Source organism: Hylobates moloch, unplaced genomic scaffold (assembly GCF_009828535.3).
Source record: "Hylobates moloch isolate HMO894 unplaced genomic scaffold, HMol_V3 SCAFFOLD_6, whole genome shotgun sequence".
Classification (NCBI taxonomy): Eukaryota; Metazoa; Chordata; class Mammalia; order Primates; family Hylobatidae; genus Hylobates; species Hylobates moloch.
The window spans coordinates 145,949,091-145,968,038 of record NW_026652281.1 but is presented as its reverse complement, the minus strand read 5'-3'; the positions used below and the strand labels follow the sequence as shown (position 1 = coordinate 145,968,038).

The 18,948-nt window shown below is 45.7% G+C and overlaps 1 protein-coding gene across 2 annotated transcripts in view; it reads left to right on the top strand.

The window, feature by feature from the left end:
- The window catches only part of SLIT3 (slit guidance ligand 3), a 652,947-nt gene that overhangs the window by 477,952 nt on the left and 156,047 nt on the right, over window positions 1–18,948 (top strand). For both annotated transcript variants that reach the window (XM_032158593.2, XM_032158594.2), the window contains exons 7-8: window positions 6,597–6,668; window positions 12,536–12,699. In XM_032158593.2, the coding sequence (XP_032014484.1) occupies window positions 6,597–6,668; window positions 12,536–12,699 (236 nt within the window). The remainder of the gene's footprint in view (window positions 1–6,596; window positions 6,669–12,535; window positions 12,700–18,948) is intronic.

Here is an 18,948-nt window from a genome sequence, read left to right as displayed (position 1 = left end):
GTAGGCACTGGCAGAGATCGTGCTTTCTTCTAGGCTTGCCGTGCTGGCCATTGGATGCCCACATTTGTAAGCACAACTCAGGGCCTCTCTCAGCCCACTTTATTAAATAGACATCCTGTCGTCATGGTCGCTGATGACTTACCAAGAGTCTCCTTCTTGGGGGCCATTAAGGAGGAAACCACCTTGCTTACGTAGACTCAGGGAGAAGTCTATCTGCCTTGAGACAGGACATGAGTGGGCCAGCCCACCAAGAGGGTCTATTGGACCCCAGGAGTCTGGATCCCCACCTATGTGGATGGGAAGAGGAGAGAGATTCCAAGAATACCCCCAGGAAGGTTGGCACACAGAGAGGCTGCAGTGGCACTTACTGCAGATGCCTGGTTTTGCAATTATGTGATACATGCTCACAGATAATATTGTTGCATTAGAGCCAATTACATGGTGTTATGGACACACAACACGCAGATTACACCCAGAGCCAGGAAAGCACAGAGTGATAAAGCGATGGCCTAATCGGAGGAGACAGAGGGAAATGTCAGCCTTATTAAGGTTGCCGGGGTGGGGTGGCTGCAGCTGGACGTGTCTCCTCCAGATCAAAGATGGCTATCTTGAGTGTTGCAATGGAGAGCCCCACATTGTCACTCAGAAGGGAACAGTGGAAACCAGGGGCAGAAGCCAAGTTGGAGCCCTCCAAGGGTGGTTACAGCCACCTCTGTTGAGGACTGTCTGTCATGTCAGAGCTTTGGCTTCTTCCTAATTGGGAAACACCACGCCTGCCCCAGAAGAGGCCTTCAGTCCCAGTTGCTGCAAAAGAGCATCCTGTATACTACCCTCTACGCTCAAGTAAAGGCTCTATTCTTAGCTTTTTCCCTAGTTCAATGGTTTTCCAACACGAACTTGCATGAGACTCCTCTGGAAGGCTCATTAAACACACAAGGCTGAGACCCACCCACCCCAGGGTTCCTGATTCAGTAGGGGCTTGAGCATATGCACTTCTAACATGTTACCAGATGATGGGCCTAGTCTAGAGACCACATTTTTTTTTTCCTTTTTCTTTTTTTTTCCCTTTTTCTTTTTTTTTCTTTTTCTTTTTTTTTTTTTTTGAGACAAGATCTCACTCTGTCACCCAGGCTGAGTGCAATGGCATGATCCTGGCTCACTGCAACCCTGACCTACCAGGCTCAAGTGATCCTCCCACCTCAGCCCCTCAAGTAGCTGGGACTGCCGGTGCTCACCACTATACCCAGTTAATTTTTATTTTTTTAATGTATTTATTTTATTTTTCATTTTTTTTGGTAGAGACAGGGTCTCCCTATGTTGCACAGGCTGATCTCAAACTCTAGGCTCAAGCAATCCTCCTGCGGTGGCCTCACAAAGTACTGGGATTATAAGCATGAGCCACTGCACCCAGTCTGGGGACCACATTTTGAGAACCACTGCCCAAGTTCCTTCCACGCACAACCCAAGGTAGATTCACCTGTCCTCTCTCTTGAGCAGGGCCTTCCCCTAGGTTCCGATTCCATCACGGCATTGCAGGTTCCAGAAACAGTGGGACTGATCTTCCGAGGTAGGAATGAGACTACCTACTTTTGAATCCCAATGCTACTACTTGCCAGTTGGGATTTCTGAAAATGTTTTTTGTAGTTTTTAAGTTTTGAATGCCTCTGACCTAAACCCCACTTCTTCTTTTTTTTTTTTGAGACGGAGTCTCGCTCTATCGCCCAGGCTGGAGTGCAGTGGCGCAATCTCGGCTCACTGTTAGCTCCGCCTCCCGGGTTCACGCCACTCTCCTGCCTCAGCCTCTCCGAGGAGCTGGGACTACAAACCCCTCTTCTTACCAAGCAGTTATGTGCCTTGCCTAGCATATCACATTTAATCACTGACAAAGGCAGAGACAGGATGGTTCAGTTCTACAGCAGCCAAGGGCCAACAAAATTTCTATAAAAATCCAGATAGAAAATATTTTAGCTTTGCAAGCCATATGTTCTGTGTGTCAAGTACTCAGCTATTGTAATGCAAAAGCAGATCGACAATACAAAAGTGAACGCGTAAAACCATTTTTACAAAAACAGGCTGCGTTGGTTGGGATTAGGCTTGTGGGCAGTTGTTTGCCAACCCCTGGAGCTGTCCATTATGTGAATCTTCATGTATTCATCCCTCCTGGGGAGCCCTTGTCCCGCCTCAGTACCCTGGCATTGAGCTAATAGGCCCCCAAAGATGTCCATGACCTCATCCCAGAAACCTATGAATGTTGTCTTACATGGCAAAAGGGACCTGGCACATGGGACAGCATTAAGGATCCTGAGATGGAGGAGTTATCCTGGATTGTTCCAATAAGCTCTAAGGGTAATGACAAGGGGCCTTGTAAGAGGAAGGCTCCAGTAAGTAGAGATCACAGTGAGTGGCAGAAGATGTGACAACAGAAGCAAGAGGCTTCAATGGCTGTTTGGAGCTGTGTTCAAATATATTTTTGAAAAAATTGTTGAGTAACGAAAAGAAGGAAGAGGTTGAAGTGACGCAATGAAGCAGCCATGAGCCAAGGGACATGGGTGGCCTCTACAAGCTGCAAAAGGCAAGGCAGCAAATTCTCCTCTGAAAGAAACGCACCCCAGAAACCCATTTTAGACTTCTGACTGCAAAACTGTAAGCGAATAAATGTGTGGTGCTTTAAGCCACCAAATTCATGGTAGTCTGTTACAGCAGCCATAGGAAACTAACACGGGCCTCATTCCTGGACTCAGTCTTGCTTGGATTCAAATCTTGGCACTACCACATGCTTCATTCATGAAACGGAGGTTGTATTAAAAGTCCCTGCCTCGTGGGATAATTGGAGGAATTAAATGAAACGATACAGGCTGGGCATGGTGGCTCACACCTGTAATCCCAGCACTTTGGGAGGCCAAGGCGGGCAGATCACCTGAGGTCAGGAGTTCAAGACCAGCCTGGCCAACATGGCAAAACCCTGTCTCTACTAAAAAATACAAAAATTAGCCGGACATGGTGGTGGGCACCTGTAATCCCAGCTACTCAGAAGGATGAGGCAGGGAGAATTGCTGGAACCCAGGAGGCAGAAGTTGCAGTGAGCCGAGATCACGCCACTGCACTTCAGCCTGGGCGACACAGCGAGACTCTGTCTCAGAAAAAGAAAAGAAACAATACAATGCAGTACCCTTAGCTCAGAGCCCGTCTGGCATATAATAAGCTCTCAGTTAATGTTAGCAGTTATCAGTAACATCTCATCTAATTGCCACTAAAGCTCTATGAGCCCGGTGCTATTATTATCTCCATGTTACAAAGGAGGAAACGTAATGAGATTAAGAAATTTACTCATGGTTGCATAGGCTGTAAGTGGCAGAGCCAGTCTAAACTAGGTCTCTGCCTTCGAGGTCCATGCTCACCACCTCTCCCTGGCATTGGAGTTGTAACAACAATTCCTTCATTGAATGCCAGCTACTTAGGCAGCAGCACAAGAACCAAATAGAATGCAGTGCTCTGTGTGTGGGCAAAAGCTGCCAAGACTGGAAATCAAATAAATCCGTGTTTATTAGGGAAACGAAAACTGTAGCTGCCGTAGCAATCAGCGTCTGAGAGGTTACCAACCCTCTGACATCCCCAGGCTGGCCAGCCCCAAGCAGCAAATCATGAAAGTCTGAATACTGTGTTTAGTCATTTTGGTTCTGGAATAATTGCTATTATCGTAAATGTTTTATAGCCCTCATTACGACTCACATTTAAATATCAGTGTAGTAATACATTAATAAGTCATCGCTGCCGGACTACTGCCAGATGCAGTTATAGTTGAGGCCCTGCTTATAATTGTACTGTATATTCAGCTAAATTAGAGCCGCGCTGTGAACTCCACCTGATGTTGAATGACTGGGCATGCTTGGAAAGAAGCCCCTTCTCTGCAAAGGATTCTTGCTCTTTGAAAGATAGGGAAGATGCTCAGATTTTTTTGTCTGGTGGTCAGTCAACAACCTTAACTTGGTTTCCCCTAAGTGTGGAGCCCAGAACTCTGAAATGGACAGAAGGTGAAATGGAGGCATCATTTCTGCCCTGGAGGCATTTCTAATCCAATGAAGAAGGGAAGAGAAGCATAGCCCTCACCCCCAGGAAGCTCCCTGCCGAGGCAGAGTGCCTGGGCTGATAGCAGTGACAAATTCTTCAGTGTTGTTTGATGAGATATTCTTTCAGTGTTGTTTGATGAGTAAGCTTTCTGGATGGACAGAGGCAGGATAGATTATCCCCGACTGAGCATCTCCCCGCATAGACACACACAGAAAAGAAGCCATATGAAACAAAACAGCTAAGTGGGCTCAACTTCATAAAATGCCAAATACCTGCATTGGTGAGTTAGTGAAGTCACAAAGTAGGCAGAAGCAGGCAATGTAAATTTTGTCTATTCATTCTTCTTTACCATCCCATATGCCTAACAGTGTCAGACACATGGTAGGTGCACAGTAAATATGGGAGGGAGGGAGGGACAAAAAAGAATAATGTTCTGTGCCTTTCACCATGCAGATGATAAGTAGACGGGGATTACAGGAATAGTCTGGGGCAAGGGAGGTGTCGCCACTGGAATCCTGCTTTGGACTGGGCTCCCAAGGCGCTGGAGAAGGAATCGTTACAGGTCCCCTTGGGTAGGATGGAGAGTATGGGGGGCACTGCATGCGGGGTAAACCTCTATTTCTATGGGGGTTGGAGTAGAGGGAAATATAATAGGCCAGGTCAGGACTAGATTCTCTCCACGAATGTCAGTGACATAGTGGCCTCCACTTACTGAGCACATACCCTATGCTAAGCCTTTTACCAGCCTGTGAGGTAGGTACCATTACCTGTTTCCTCCCACAAATAACCTGCAGATAAGAGATATTGATAACTTGCCCAAGGCCACACAATTCGGAAATAGCAGGATTTGATTTCAACCATGTACAGAGCAGGACATGAGGCCATAGTAATGCACAGGTTAGAAAATGGTCCTGTCTTTGCAGACATATGATGTAGAGGGCATTTGAAGAGGAAGATAATGTGTTTACCAAAAGCCAAGGGCAAAAGACATCTGGCTTAACCCACGAAGGCTTCCAAAGAAAGGGTCCTTCCTGGGCCAGTAGGGACCCATGGAGGCTCAGGAGAGGGTAAGAGGAATTGGATTGTTGAGTAAGGGATGTCTGATGTGGTTCTGGGAGGAGCGGAGAATAGAAGGGCACAGGAACAAGTGGCCACCATGAGGAATTGTACCAAGGGCTGTATCCAACTCTTCCTCTTTGGGAGGTATGGTGAGACAGGTGTGGGGTCAGGGAGCTGAGAGCTAGGCCTGACTTTCCCACATATTGTGTCTCTGCACCTGGATAGTCACTGAAGTAACTGATGCAAAAGGCCTTCCTGCTACGTGATGTTTCTGCCTCTGCAGATGGCCTTCCTTAGCTGCCACGCTTTCCCTAGGCTTCCATAATAGGTTTCTCCAGAAGGGTAAGCCCGGGTACTTGTCTATAGCCTGGCTTCATTCTTCAACAGCCTCATTTCAGTCTGGCTCATTTATGGAGCTCACACCTTTCTCTTTGCCTTTCCCTGCACAAAAGTACCTGTCAGTGCTAACATGCACCGTAGGAGCTCCATTCATGGTCGTGGAGATGCACCAGAAAGAAGAGATGCACAGAGGTCACAGACTTGTTTGAGATTAGATGTGCTGAAGGCTGACCCAGTGGCTCACACCTGTAATCCCAGCACTTTGGGAGGCCGAGGGGGGTGGATCACCTGAGGTCAGGAGTTCGAGCCCAGCCTGGCCCACATGGTAAAATCCTGTCTCTACTAAAAATGCAAAAATTAGTCAGACGCCTGTAATTCCAGCTACTTGAGAGGCTGAGGCAGGAGAATCGCTTGAACTCGGGAGGCGGAGGTTGCAGTGAGCTGAGATTGTGCCACTGCACTCCAGCCTGGGTGACAAGAGCAAAACCCCGTCTCAAAATAAAAAGATTAGATGTGCTGAAAAGAGTCAGAAGATGCCTAGAAAATACAGAATCACCTATCCCCACAGCATCCTGTGCGAGGCAACACATGCAATGGGAGGGACAAGGAGAATGCAGCAAGGTAGTGCTGGGCTCAGATCCCATCTCCAGAGCTTTGCCGTGATTGTTCTTGGAAAACTTATTTTGCCTCTCTGTAGCTCAGCCTCCTCATCCATAATATGAGGATGACACGTTTGTAGATTTGTGTGTTATTAAGCATATCTGTTTCCTTCTCCATAAACGGAGGACAGGAATAGGTAACTGGCATTGTAGACGTAAGAATTAGAGATATTATAATGGAGCACTCAGTGCATAGGAGGCTTTCAGGAAGCAATACTCTTACTCAAGGTGGGTAGGCAAGTCCTGAGAAGGCAGTAGAGGGAAGGAGGGCTCCACCTGAATAAAAAAGTCAGGGCATGCTCTTCTTGTCTGGAGACCTGTCCACTTGTCTTCAGCTGCTCCATTGGCTGGGCCATGACTGTTGACTGATGGTCTTGCGGTCACATCCATCCCTCCCCCGACCTTCTACAAGCCTCTTGGTGCCTCCCCGGCTGCTCCCTGGCTGACCGTCTCCCTTCTCTATCTCCACAGCACCCTCAACAACAACAACATCAGTCGCATCCTGGTCACCAGCTTCAACCACATGCCGAAGATCCGAACTCTGTGAGTAAGAAGTCCATGCATCTCTCCTATTTTCTCCCTACCTCATGCCCAAAGTGCAGCACTCTAAGCTGCTTGTCAAAACTACCATGCTATGACTAGGCAGATGGTTCCTACATTCAAATTCCTCCTTCTTCTGCTATTACCCAAGGGGTGCCTTGGCCAGTGAGAGTGGATGTAGAGACAGGTCATGGTGCCACCACCCATGGCTCTGAACCACTGTTCTGCATCAGACAGACTCATTTCTCTTACCCTAGAACTGTGGGAATTCTTCCTGTATTGTGTGCATGTTTTCCGTCTTGATAGAAAAGATTAGTTTTACGTTGTCACAAAACATATAGAACTCTGACTGAATGATTCACCATTTGCTTAGCTAATGTCACGTAACCTTAGCAGTTCTGTCACATTGCCAGTGGTTACAGTGGTTTTCCCCTGAGGAATGAACTGTACAGGAGGAGTCACTCCTTCTCTCCACCCACCCAGTCCCCACCCAGTCCCCACCCACCACATTTCCCTGCTCACCTGCTCCCTGGATGATATTCTGACATTAGAATGTAGTCATTCTCATACTTGGTTCTTTACCTTTAATGTCTTAGGTGGGCTTAAGTTTTCCAGGGTGCATACTCAGGAAACAAATCTCCTCATCGTGACCAATACCGAGAGCAGTTCTAGTGCTCTTATTACCTGGGGAGTTCCCCTCTGCTCCCAGTCAGGAAGCTCTTTGTAAGTTTCTGTGTAAGTGGACTCTGTCAGCCTTTCCAGAGAGGTTCAGACTTGATACCTGCCTTGTGTTGGCGGAGCTTCAGTGGTATTTGCACCACACTAGTCAGGGAGAGCCAGCTCCCAAGGGTGTCAGCCAAAAACATTTAGGGCTAAGGCCAAGGGCTAGAATTCCTGCAGTCCCCTTTATTAGCTCTGTTTCCTCTGTTCCCTCCTCTATAAATAGGAATGGTGGTGAGGATCAGATGAAATTAGATATTTAAAGTGCCTGGCAAGCAGTAGACAATAAACGATATTGATTGTTACATTATTATCACACGATCAGAAATCTGGACTGAAAGTTCCAAGTAGCCATCTGATCTGTGCTCCCTGAGCAACACAGAATCCATGAGATTTGGAAATCCTTAGAGCAGAGCTCCCCCAGTGGGGTCCCTAGACCAGCAGCATCAGTATCACCCAGAACTTGTTAGAAAAGCAGGATTTCAGGCCCCACACCAGACATACCAGATCAGAATCTCTTGGGGTGGCACCCAGCAATCTGTTTTTCATAAGCCCTCCAGGAGATTTTAACACTCATAAAGTTTGGGAACCACTGCATTCATGAGAAAGCAACTTTATCTTCAGGCAAAGATAAAACAAAGACCAAAGAAGCAATTTATATAAAGAGGCAATACAGAGAACCTAAGAAGGACACAGAGTTTGCAGTTAGTCAGGCCTGAGTTTAAATGGGAGATCTGCCACTTAATTTGAGCAAGTTTCTTCATTTCTCTGTGCTTCAAGGAAAGTGAGTTCATCAATGCTTACCTCAAAGTTGCTGTGAGGATGAAGTGCAGTTTAACACGTAAAGTGCCTGGTACATGGTGTGCACACAACAAATACTAGTTATTATAAAGAATAATAATCTGAGCCCTGCTTCCATCTTTGCTTCCCAAATTCTTTCCTGGATCCCTCATTCAATAGCATAAGTCAGCCAAGAAAATCTGTCCTTTTCCCTCCCTCTTAAAATAGAGTAGTGCAGCAATGGAATTTTAAGAAGCCATTTGGTCTTCAAAGACCTCTTCAAAGTTCCCAGCAAACCACAAATGAGCTGGGAAAAAGTGGGACCCAGGGCTTCTGGGCAAGAAGCCGAGAGTGCGCCTCAGGGTGCTGGGCCTGCATTACCCCAGACAAGTGGGTTGCATCGAAGAAAAATGACTCTCACCTGCAGGAATCAGCTGTCCAGCTCCTGTGGGCTGTTCCTGTGATTTATCCTTCTCTTCTCTTTTATTTTCAGTTTAGGAGCAGCAATAACAGAAGCTGGGCTTGTTCCCTGGCAGTTGTGGGGACAGGGTTAGGCCTGGATCTGGGGTGCTTCTTTGGGCTGCAGTAGGGAGGGGGAAGAGAATAGGAGGGTTTTTTTCTACTGGTTTCTGTTGTCATTCTTCTCTGCCATCCTGAACATTCATCTGATGAGTTCAGATCAATCAATCAATCTCGTCTGTTCTCTTTGCTCCCTGCCTGCTGCCATTTTCTCTTTAGTTTAATTTCAGAGATGGCTCTGTACAGAACTCCCTGGAGACTTGAGCTGACTAATCCCCCTTCACTGTAATTAAAGTGTGTATGGGGTTGGGGGGGACGGCTGGTGGTGGTGGAGAAGCGGGGAAGAGGAGAGAGGAAGGAAGTCATAAATGGGATTTCTAAAGGAAAGCTTTTATATTGAATTCAGAAAGCCACATTTTATAGAAAATGAACACTGACCCTCTCTAAAAGGATTTGCTGGAAATTTAATTTAGCGTCTGTGGCTAAAAGGCACCTTTTATAAATTGGCATTTGTATTCATTCACCTTATGTTCTGTAGAGGTGGTTTCATCAAAATGGAATATGATGTGTCCATCAGCAAAAGATTGCAGAACAACATGCAGGACCCACCTAGCCACCTTGGTACTTCAGTATCTAAATGAGAAACTGTAGCCTTGTCTAGGCAGGGCCATGGGCTGGGAAGAGAGTGAAGTCTGAAGCTAGCCTCCTCTCAGTCGTAATAACAGTGAACATTTCTTCAGCGGTTTGCTGCGTGCCAAGCCTTGTACTAAGCACTTCCCATGAATCATTTCAATTCTCACAACAGCCCTAGGAAGGAGGCACCACTAATATCCCCATTTGACAGATGATAACACTGAGGCCCAGAGTTAAATTGCCACCCAAAGTCAAAGTCAGAAAGCACAAAGCCAGTGTCAGGCTCAGGCAGTTTGCCATCACAGCCTGAGCTCAGGCCATTCATCAGGAACAAAAGCAGAAGAGCAGGTGCCAGGTGAACAGAAGAAGGGGGATGAGAGCCTCTGCACAGCCCAGGAGCCTATGGAGGGCACCCTCCCTTGTGTCATTGCCATCACACCTCACCAAAACTATTGAAAGTAATTTAAATAATGTCCCTTCTCACTGAAGTGGATTAGCGCTACCCCTGACAGTGCCTAAGTTCTAATTTCGTGCTCATTATGATTATTTTTCGTTTACTGTTTGACATAGTATTGCTTAACTTGATCTCCCAAACATGTTGTGAAAGGCAAGAATCTACACAGCTTGACTCTTTTAGCGTTTCTGGTGGATACAATTCCAAGAAGAGGGAATGGAGTCTGTTCACCACCCCGGACTCCACTGCCCTGGGCTTCTGACGAGAGCCCTCTGATGGCTTCAAATCAGTTTAGGTCACCTCTTTTCTCTGGTGCTCTTGGGAGGAGAAAAATTTCTACGAAGACGGACAAAGGGATACGAACTATCTTAGCAAGATTAAGAAGAGAGAGAGCTTGGGGCCAGCCAGCCAGGATTGAGACAGGATCAACCTAATAGTATCTTCCAAAAGGAAAACCTCTGACATTTTTATTATCCCAGAAATTAATCAGCTCAGTAAGGGTCTGACTTACCTAAACGTCATTTTCGTTGTTCCATTGATCTCTTACCCTTGATCGGAACCGACGGGAATTTGTTTGCATTGATCTGTGATCCGCCGCATGCACCCACGCTCCTTGGCTCATAGAGAATCCCTGTTGCCTCAGCTTCCATGCCTCACTGCACAAGAGGGCAACCACCTTTCCAAATAAAAGCCAAACGCTCATTAAAAGGTTCTGCTTCTCCCGGCACACAAAAGAGCGGCACCTCAGCCTGCGCATGCCGCTGCAGCCTGCACTGTGGTCTGCTTTGTCCTAGGCAGACCTACTGTTGCCGTGTTCCTTGGGCAACATTTATACCTGGTGGGGGCTTACTGGCCATGGAACCCCCTCCTTTTCTTCCTACTTTTAGGAAATTGTAATCAGCTGAAAGTCCACTGCCAAGCCTCCTGTTTTTGGCACAAAGTGGTTAATGCTTAATGAATAAACAGAGGTTTTGCTTTCCCTCCTAGAACTGAGGTCTTTCCCACCAGCTTAGGATTCTGGTTCGCCAACCCCTTCCTGCCTGTCTCACTTCTTTCCAGAGTCCAGGCTAAGAGGAAGCTGTGCTTGTTTCAGCTCAGGAACTCTAAGCTTTCAAACTCAAAGGGGAGGGCTGCATGGGACCCATTGTACTCACTGTATCTTGGGCCCAGGAGCCTGTGAAAGTGTGTGCAACCCACCGGGAAATGCAAAAAGGAAATTACATCCAGATTAATTATTTTTGAAACAAAATCATAAAAGTCTTTTTCAAAATTGTTAGCATAAAAAATTACATTTTATATGGGATATAGGTTCATTTAATCTGTCTGATATGATGGGATCTGGAGCCCCCTGCGGCCGCCAAGACCCCAGTGGCCCAGGCCTATGGAAGGCTTTTGCCCACGCAGTGGCAGGAAGGCCCTGTTGGCATCCAGCAGGAGGTAGCTGCACTTGGCCAGTGTTTGGCAATGTTGACCTTACACTAAGTGGAGCGTGGTCAAGAGCCCTTCAGCTCTCTCTATTCCAGGCGTGGAGGGGGCTTGAGCCTCTCCACAGGGCTGACACTCAGTAATAACTGGCTTGACACAGACTACTTGAAAGTCTTTATATACTGCTAGCTGATTAGCATGTCCAGGATTTAGGCATTTAAAATGTGCGTCCAAAATCCAAGTACATGACAAGCTGATGTGATGAAAACTTACCCACTACCAACTTCTAATGACCTAGGGTTGTAGGGAACGTGGAAATGGGAAACCCCTGATAGAGAGACCTTGAGGAAGAACCTGGAATATCCGCAGTTTGCCTTAGAAGCCCCTGGATATCCTTAGTTTGCCTCCCTGGTAGTGGAAAGGAAGTTCAAGTCACTTAACCCCATGGGATTCCCCTCAGAAGTGAAACACACAGATCCCTCCAGGGATTCTTATCTACTCAGGGGCAAGAAATTCATCCGGAACCACAGCTACCAGAGGGGGAAAGCCGAAGCGTCCTAGAACTGGTTAGAAACTATTTTCAGCCGTACCTGAATCAGTCAGAATAGCAGATACACCAGACAGAATTGAACACGGGAAGGAAAGCAAGGGCACTGTGGAGAGATGGCTATGGATTGCAAGAGTCTGGGACAGACAACACCTTATTTAAGTGGGAGGGTGGAGAGAAGGTACATCCTCTAAAAATTTCCCTTCTGTCTGCAGCCTGCTCGCTCCAGCTAGTGCACACAAAGTGGTATTGGTTTTAAGCCCACAGCATTACATGCAGTGGGTTTATTAAAGGACACTCAGTGGGGGAATAAAGAACAACTCACGGAAAGGCAACAGTGTCTCTCAGCTGCATGACACTGGAGATGCGGGCATTGAGATTGAGAAGCATGTTTCAAGCAACCTGTAACTCATGCTGGCTAAAGTGCTGAAATTTACAAATAAATAGCCCTTTTGTAAGTTTGACTCCAATCAGGATGTCACTGTAATTAATGTCACTCCCCTTCTCTTATGTGCTGAGGCTTGCTTGAATGAAAAGAAAAGAGGGTGGACTTGCTATTAAAAAATGGGCTTTGCTCAGAACCCTGGAGGCATCCTTTGGGTGTGACCCGGCAATAAAAGGGTTGGGGCTCCCGTGTTTTTGACAGTGCAGAGAGAATTGCTTCCCTGGGCTGCTAGGGATTTTCACAGTGGAGAAAGGGGCAACAGGGGTTTTGGCCACTCTGTCTGGCCGGTGGCAGCCTCCACACTTCACTCTGTGACCATGCCTTCCCTCTGCCCCGCCCTCTCCCAGGCGCCTCCACTCCAACCACCTGTACTGCGACTGCCACCTGGCCTGGCTCTCAGATTGGCTGCGACAGCGACGGACAGTTGGCCAGTTCACACTCTGCATGGCTCCTGTGCATTTGAGGGGCTTCAATGTGGCGGATGTGCAGAAGAAGGAGTATGTGTGCCCAGGTGAGGATGCCTTACCTGCTGTCCCCTCCTGTGCTACGACCCACCCACCCATGCGCTCCCACAACATCATCCTGACCTTGAACACATACCCTAGCCCAGAGCTTGGTGTGGAAGGAACCCTATAGGTCGTCCTCAGTACTCGGTAGTCACTTAAAGAGCTGTGATGTGCCTCAAAGGGTTTTAAAACAGAAACTCTTGTCATCTGGTAAAGGGAAATGCTAAAAGAATTCATGAACTACTTTTTCAGCCCCCTAGTCCATTGATACTAAGAAACCGAACAATTGTTGAGCCACACATAAAATGGAAACAGGTATAACAGAGGTGTTCTAGCATCTGCTAAACATGTTCCTGTCGTCCCATTGCTCACAGAAATTGGAAGACAAGATAATGTAGGCTCTGGAGTCAGCTGCTTGGCTGGAACTCTCAGCTCTGTCCCTTAGTGGTGTGTGACTTTGGCAAGTTACTGCTCATCCGCAATATGGAAATAATAGTTCATAACTCAAAGAACGGGTGGGAGGATTAAGCGAAATAATGCTTATAAGGCACTTAGCGTAATACACAGCCCTTGGTAAAAGCTAAATAAGTGGAGCTTAATTATTATAGTTTAGTGGGCTCACAAAATGTGCTGAGCAAACATAAGAGTTTGATCTGTGGGTAATCGAAATGTAACAGCAGCACAGATTGCCTGTGTGGCACAGAAAACAGAATGATGCAGACACATAACTGAAGGCAGCTCAGATCTCTGGGGATGGGAGGTGGCTGAGTAACCCAGGAAAATCTTCCCAGGGGACATAGCTTTAAAACAGAGTCCTGGCTGGGCATAGTGGCTCATACCTGTAATCCCAGCACTTTGGGAGGCCAAAGCGGGTGGATCACCTGAGGTCAGGAGTTCAAGACCAGCTTGACCAACATGGTGAAACCCCGTCTGTACTAAAAATACAAAAATTAGCTGGGTTTCGTGGCGGGCACCTGTAATCCCTGCTACTCAGGAGGCTGAGGCAGGAGAATCGCTTGAACCTGGGAGGTGGAGACTGCAGTGATCCAAGATCACACCACTGTACTCCATCCTGAGCCACAACAGTGAAACTGTCTCAAAAATTTAAAAAATAAATAAAAAAAACCAGGGTCCCAAATTTTACTTGTTTGTTTTTCCTTTGCATTGGCACCTTCCATTCTCACCAACTCTTCCTTTTTCTGTGGTAAATAAGTAGAGCTAATTCCTTGACTTCCAAAAAAAAAAAACCAAACAAACAAACAAAAAAACAAACAGAAAGCATTCAGTTGAGAAATTTCCCAAAGAGGTATTTTGATTTCCAGGAAGCCAGTCCTGGAAATGGGGCCCAGGGAGTTTAAGCACTGTGGGCTCTGCATTTTTCTCACCTTTCTAACTGGTGCCCACCTTTAGTACTAAGGGTTTACTGGGCCCAGCATGGGCTGCTGGACTCCAGTATGGCCAGAAGTGCAAACTGTCCGGCCTCTTCTGCTCTTAGATCACACTTGCGATATACAAGAATTTTCCTTGAATTCAACTTCATCTCATTCTCTGCCGCTTCCTCCTGTCATGTTGTTATTTTACCATGTTATTTATTATCTGAAAATATTTTAACATGTCTCAAGCAGTACCTCAATAACTTCCTATAGACACCCACTTAGAAATCACTTCCCATCAAACACATATAATAAAACCATTTATCACGCAGGCACCAAATTCAAATATAGTGACTATAATTACAGTAATTATTCGGCGAAGGGTGCAATATCGGCATAAGTGAAAGAAATAATTATAGAGTACAGGAGTCATCCAAGAGGTAGTGAGAAAAACTAATTAGAATGATAAAACGCATCATTACAGGTGAGTGCCAGGTTTAATGTAGTGTATGACGACACGTGCCACTTCATCAGAGAGCACCTTCCTGTCAAAGGTGTGACAAGACATTGCTCACCCAGCAGCAGTCAGGATCCAAAACCATGGGAGAAAGGCTGACCCTCCAAGGAAATCAGATTTCCTCCAGGAAATCTGAATGCCTCACTCTTCCTCCTTTGGAAGGGCTAGGTCCAGCAGACAAGTTCATGGTTACGTGGGAGCACCTTTATCAACTTCTGTTTATAGCAGTTAATCCCATTGCTTGTGATGGTCCCTGGAGCTTCTTAGTTTGAAGCCAGGTGTCTTTTGAGAACATGAGAATTTAGTCCAAAGGCTCCAGATATGACTATGCTGTTAACCTCCACCCTCTCACCTGTAGTATGAATTAAGGGCAGAGACACATTGAGACGCCTATGCGTGAGGGATTCTTTAAGTGCCCTTAGCAGGCTCGCATGGGTTACAAACTAGAATGCTGTGAGTGGTTACTCTCTGAAAAGGTCAAGGTCAGCTATAAAGGTCTTGGGGCCCTGGTACATTGAACATCCCTGAAGACCGAACTCCCATCATCATGAGTCAGGTGCATGTGGAACATGCCCTCCAAAAACTTCTGCTATTATGTGGGTGCAAAAATAATTGTGGATTTTGCCATTACTTTCAATGGCAAAAACTGCAAATACTTTTGCACCTTTTGCACCAACCTAATACATTTTCAAAAATTGTTAAATACACTTTGTGAGACAGTGACAAAACCTTGAGAGGAAGCAATGTGGAGGAAGGTTCAGTCTGTGAGTGTGCAGTTAAAACATGAGTGGTCAGTCTTGGAGGCCCTAGAGAAGGAGGTTAAGGAGGAGAGCTCTTTTCAAGGACTCACCGCACTCCACACGCCACCACCAACAACCAGTCCTGCCCCAATACCTGAGCCCCACAAGGCGTCTGAAGGACACTGTTCTGTATGGACCTGTCTGTGGTGGGGTATTTTTTGTGTTTTTGTGTGTTTATTTGTTTGTTTGAGACAGTTTCATTCTCGTTACCCAGACTGGAGTGCAATGGCAGTGTTTTGGCTCACTGCAACCTCTGCCTCACAGGTTCAAGCAATTCTCCTGCCTCAGCCTCCTGAGTAGCTGGATTACAGGCACCTACCACCATGCCCAGCTAATTTTTTGTATTTTTAGTAGCGATGGGGTTTCACCATGTTGGCCAGGCTGGTCTCGAACCCCTGACCTCAGGTGGTCCACCCACCTCGGCCTCCCAAAGTCCTAGGATTATAGGTGTAAGCCACCGCACCCGGCCCTGTGGTGGTTTTTAACTGCAAAAACCCCAAATGCCCCTCATTCAAGCTATTCACCTGTTAAACCACAGGAGGAGAAATTCAGTCAAGAACTGAAGACAAGAACTTCTCTTACAAAATAGAGGTCATCCACTCAGGAGGAAAAGAGGCATCGGGGTACCAATTAAGCCATCCCTGGGCATAGCTTCATCACCAGCGGTCCCCATCCGGGCAGCATAAGAAAAGCTCCCTGAGCCTTTAAATGGTATTGAAAATTTCACCAAACACGTGGCTCCAGAGACAGGAAAGAGCTTTATCTCGCTCAGCCTGTGAGGGCTCTGCCTGCCCAAGTGCCTGATATCTCCCTTTGAATTAAATCCAGCTGTCTGGAGCCCAGCTTCTCCCCAGAAGCCCTGGATATGGGCTCCTTATCACTCCAGCTCACCCAGAAATTTGCGAGCAGTGCACTTTGGCAAAATTCATCTCCTCTGTCAACTGTACCTTTCCAGTTGAAGGCATTTATTTTCTTCCCCTGGGGAGACGGGAATTTCTCACAAGGGTGGGGAAATAGATCTTTATTTTTTTATTAGCTTTTTTCCCTATGTTATACAACTTGACTGCTTGGCTCCCTTCAGTCTCTGCTGAAAGGATTTCTGTGAACTTTTCTTGTTTCAAGAGAGAGGTTAGGGCCCTATGGCCAGAAGTGTCTGGTTGCTTGTGTTCTGAACCCGGCCAGAACCTTATCAAAGTTCATGATCATAGACCAGAGAAGAAGTTCATGTTACGTGAGTTGCAAGTTGTTGGTTTTGTTTTTTTTTTTCATCTTCATCTAAAGGGTTTATTTGGGGGTTTAAATTTTAGGATTTATCTTCCACGTGTTAATTTTCTGGTACCTTAATCTGGAAGGGTTTCTACCAGTCACAGTTTGTAATTCAAGGTTATTAGTTGACCTCCTGAAGCAGTTACCTCTTTGCTTTGAATGTCTTTGAACCCATTGGTTTGTCCATCTGTTTCACACTTACCCGCCCTTGGCCTTAAATGTGAGATATCCTTTCCTACAGACATTAGTCTTGTCTTCTAGTAATGAGGGGCCACGTCTTACACTTTTTCAGGTGCCCCAAATGCCTAGAACAAAGCTCGAACCTAATAGCCTCTCAATAAGTACTTCATTTATTATTAAAAATGAAATATGCTTATCTCTCTAGAAATAAGAAACTTTCCCTTTTCATCGTCTTTTTTTTTAATTTGGGACTAGTTACTAAGTACAAAGATAATTAAGGTAAGCCATGACCAGCCACCCATCTCCTTAGGAGGTTTTAATTAAAACACCATAATTGGACATTGCAGGAATGAGATTATTAGCTTTATTTAGCCATTCCCAAAATTATCATGCCTCTGGTATTTAAATCACGTTCATTTATATTCTCATCATAATTGCTCGAGTCCCATTGTCATCGCAGTCTGTTGTTGGCTTTTGAAAGGCCAGAGGCCAGTAAGGATGCTTAATTTGAATACTGGAATTAATTTATTTCCACATGCTCACAAGGCCTTTGGAGCTTTTGACTCTGCACTTTTACCAAGTGAGGTTTTTGTGTTGTTGTTCAGACTTTCAAAATATTCTGTAAACTTTTTTATTTTGTTTTGAATTGACACACAGTAATTGAACATACTGATAGTGTGCTGTGTGATGTTTCAATATATGTATATATTATGTAAAAATCAAATCAGAGGATTCAGCATGTCTGTCACCTCGTCATTTGTGGTGGGAACATTCAAAATGCTCTCTTCTAGTTATTTTGAAATATACAACACAATATTGTTAACTGTAGTCACCCTACTGGGCACTAGAACACCACAACTTACTCCTTCTCTCTAACCATAACTTCGTACCTGTGGATCAGTCTCTCCCTGTGTCCTCCTCCTGAATACCCTCCCCAGGCCCTGGTAAGCACCATTCTACTTTCTACTTCTCTGAGATCAACTTTTTTCGATTCCACATATAATTTAGATCATGTGGTATTTTGTCTTCCTGTGTCTGGCTTATTTCACCTAACATAACGTCCTCTGGTTTCATCCGTGTTGCTACAAATGACAGGATATTTTATGGCTGAATAGTATTCCACTGTGTATATACAGCACATTGTCTTTATCCATTCATTCACTGATGGACACAGGTTGATCCCATATCTTGATTACTGTGACTAATGCTGCAATGAACATGGGAGTGAAGATACCTCACCAACACAATGATTTCATTTCCCTTGGATATGTACCCAGTAGTAGAATTGGTGAATATGGTACTTCTGTTTTGAATTTTATGAGGAACCTTCATACTGTTTTCTGTTGTAGCTGTCTTAATTGACATTCTCACCAACAGTGTATAAGAGTTCCCCTTTCTCCACATTGGTGCCAGCATTTGTTATTTTTTGTCTTTTTGGTAATAGCCATTCTAACTGGGATGGGGTGATAGCTCGTTGTGGATGAGGTTTTTTTAAAGATGGAAAGAAAGACACACAGCTCTAACACAAGAGTGTTTGATCATCTCTAGTGTAGCTTACACAATCCGTGTCTCAGTCCCTGAGCCTGCTCTTCCTACCTCTTGAGATTCCAAGGCTCTCATGGTTTTCAATTTCATGGCAATAAATAGAGGAATTTGGGGTTCCTTTTGGCAGAGCAGACAGAAGAGCACAGGGCTAAACATTAAAACATTGTTGTTCACTAGCTTTATGATCTTGGACAGTTTGCTTAACCCCCTATTCAGTTTCCTCATCTCGTGCTAAGGGGGAAAAAAGAATGGAACCTAAATCATGGGTTTTATGAGGATCAAGTTAGATAATATATACAGAGCACTCAATGCAGTGTCTGGCACATAGTACACATTGAATACATGTTAGTTGCTATTACGACACTGATGGCTACTCTTAGTTTGGCCCCCGCTGTGTCCTTGGGCAAGTCCCCTCTTCTCTCAGGGCTTCTCTTTCCTTGCCATCGCCATGGGCCCATCTAAGTCTGAAATTTGGTGGTCTTTTTCCCACTCATCTCAGCAGACAAGTTAGGGCCTTTTGCTCTCACCATGATAATCATCCCCATTTTACCAATTAGGAGAAGAGCAAAGTGG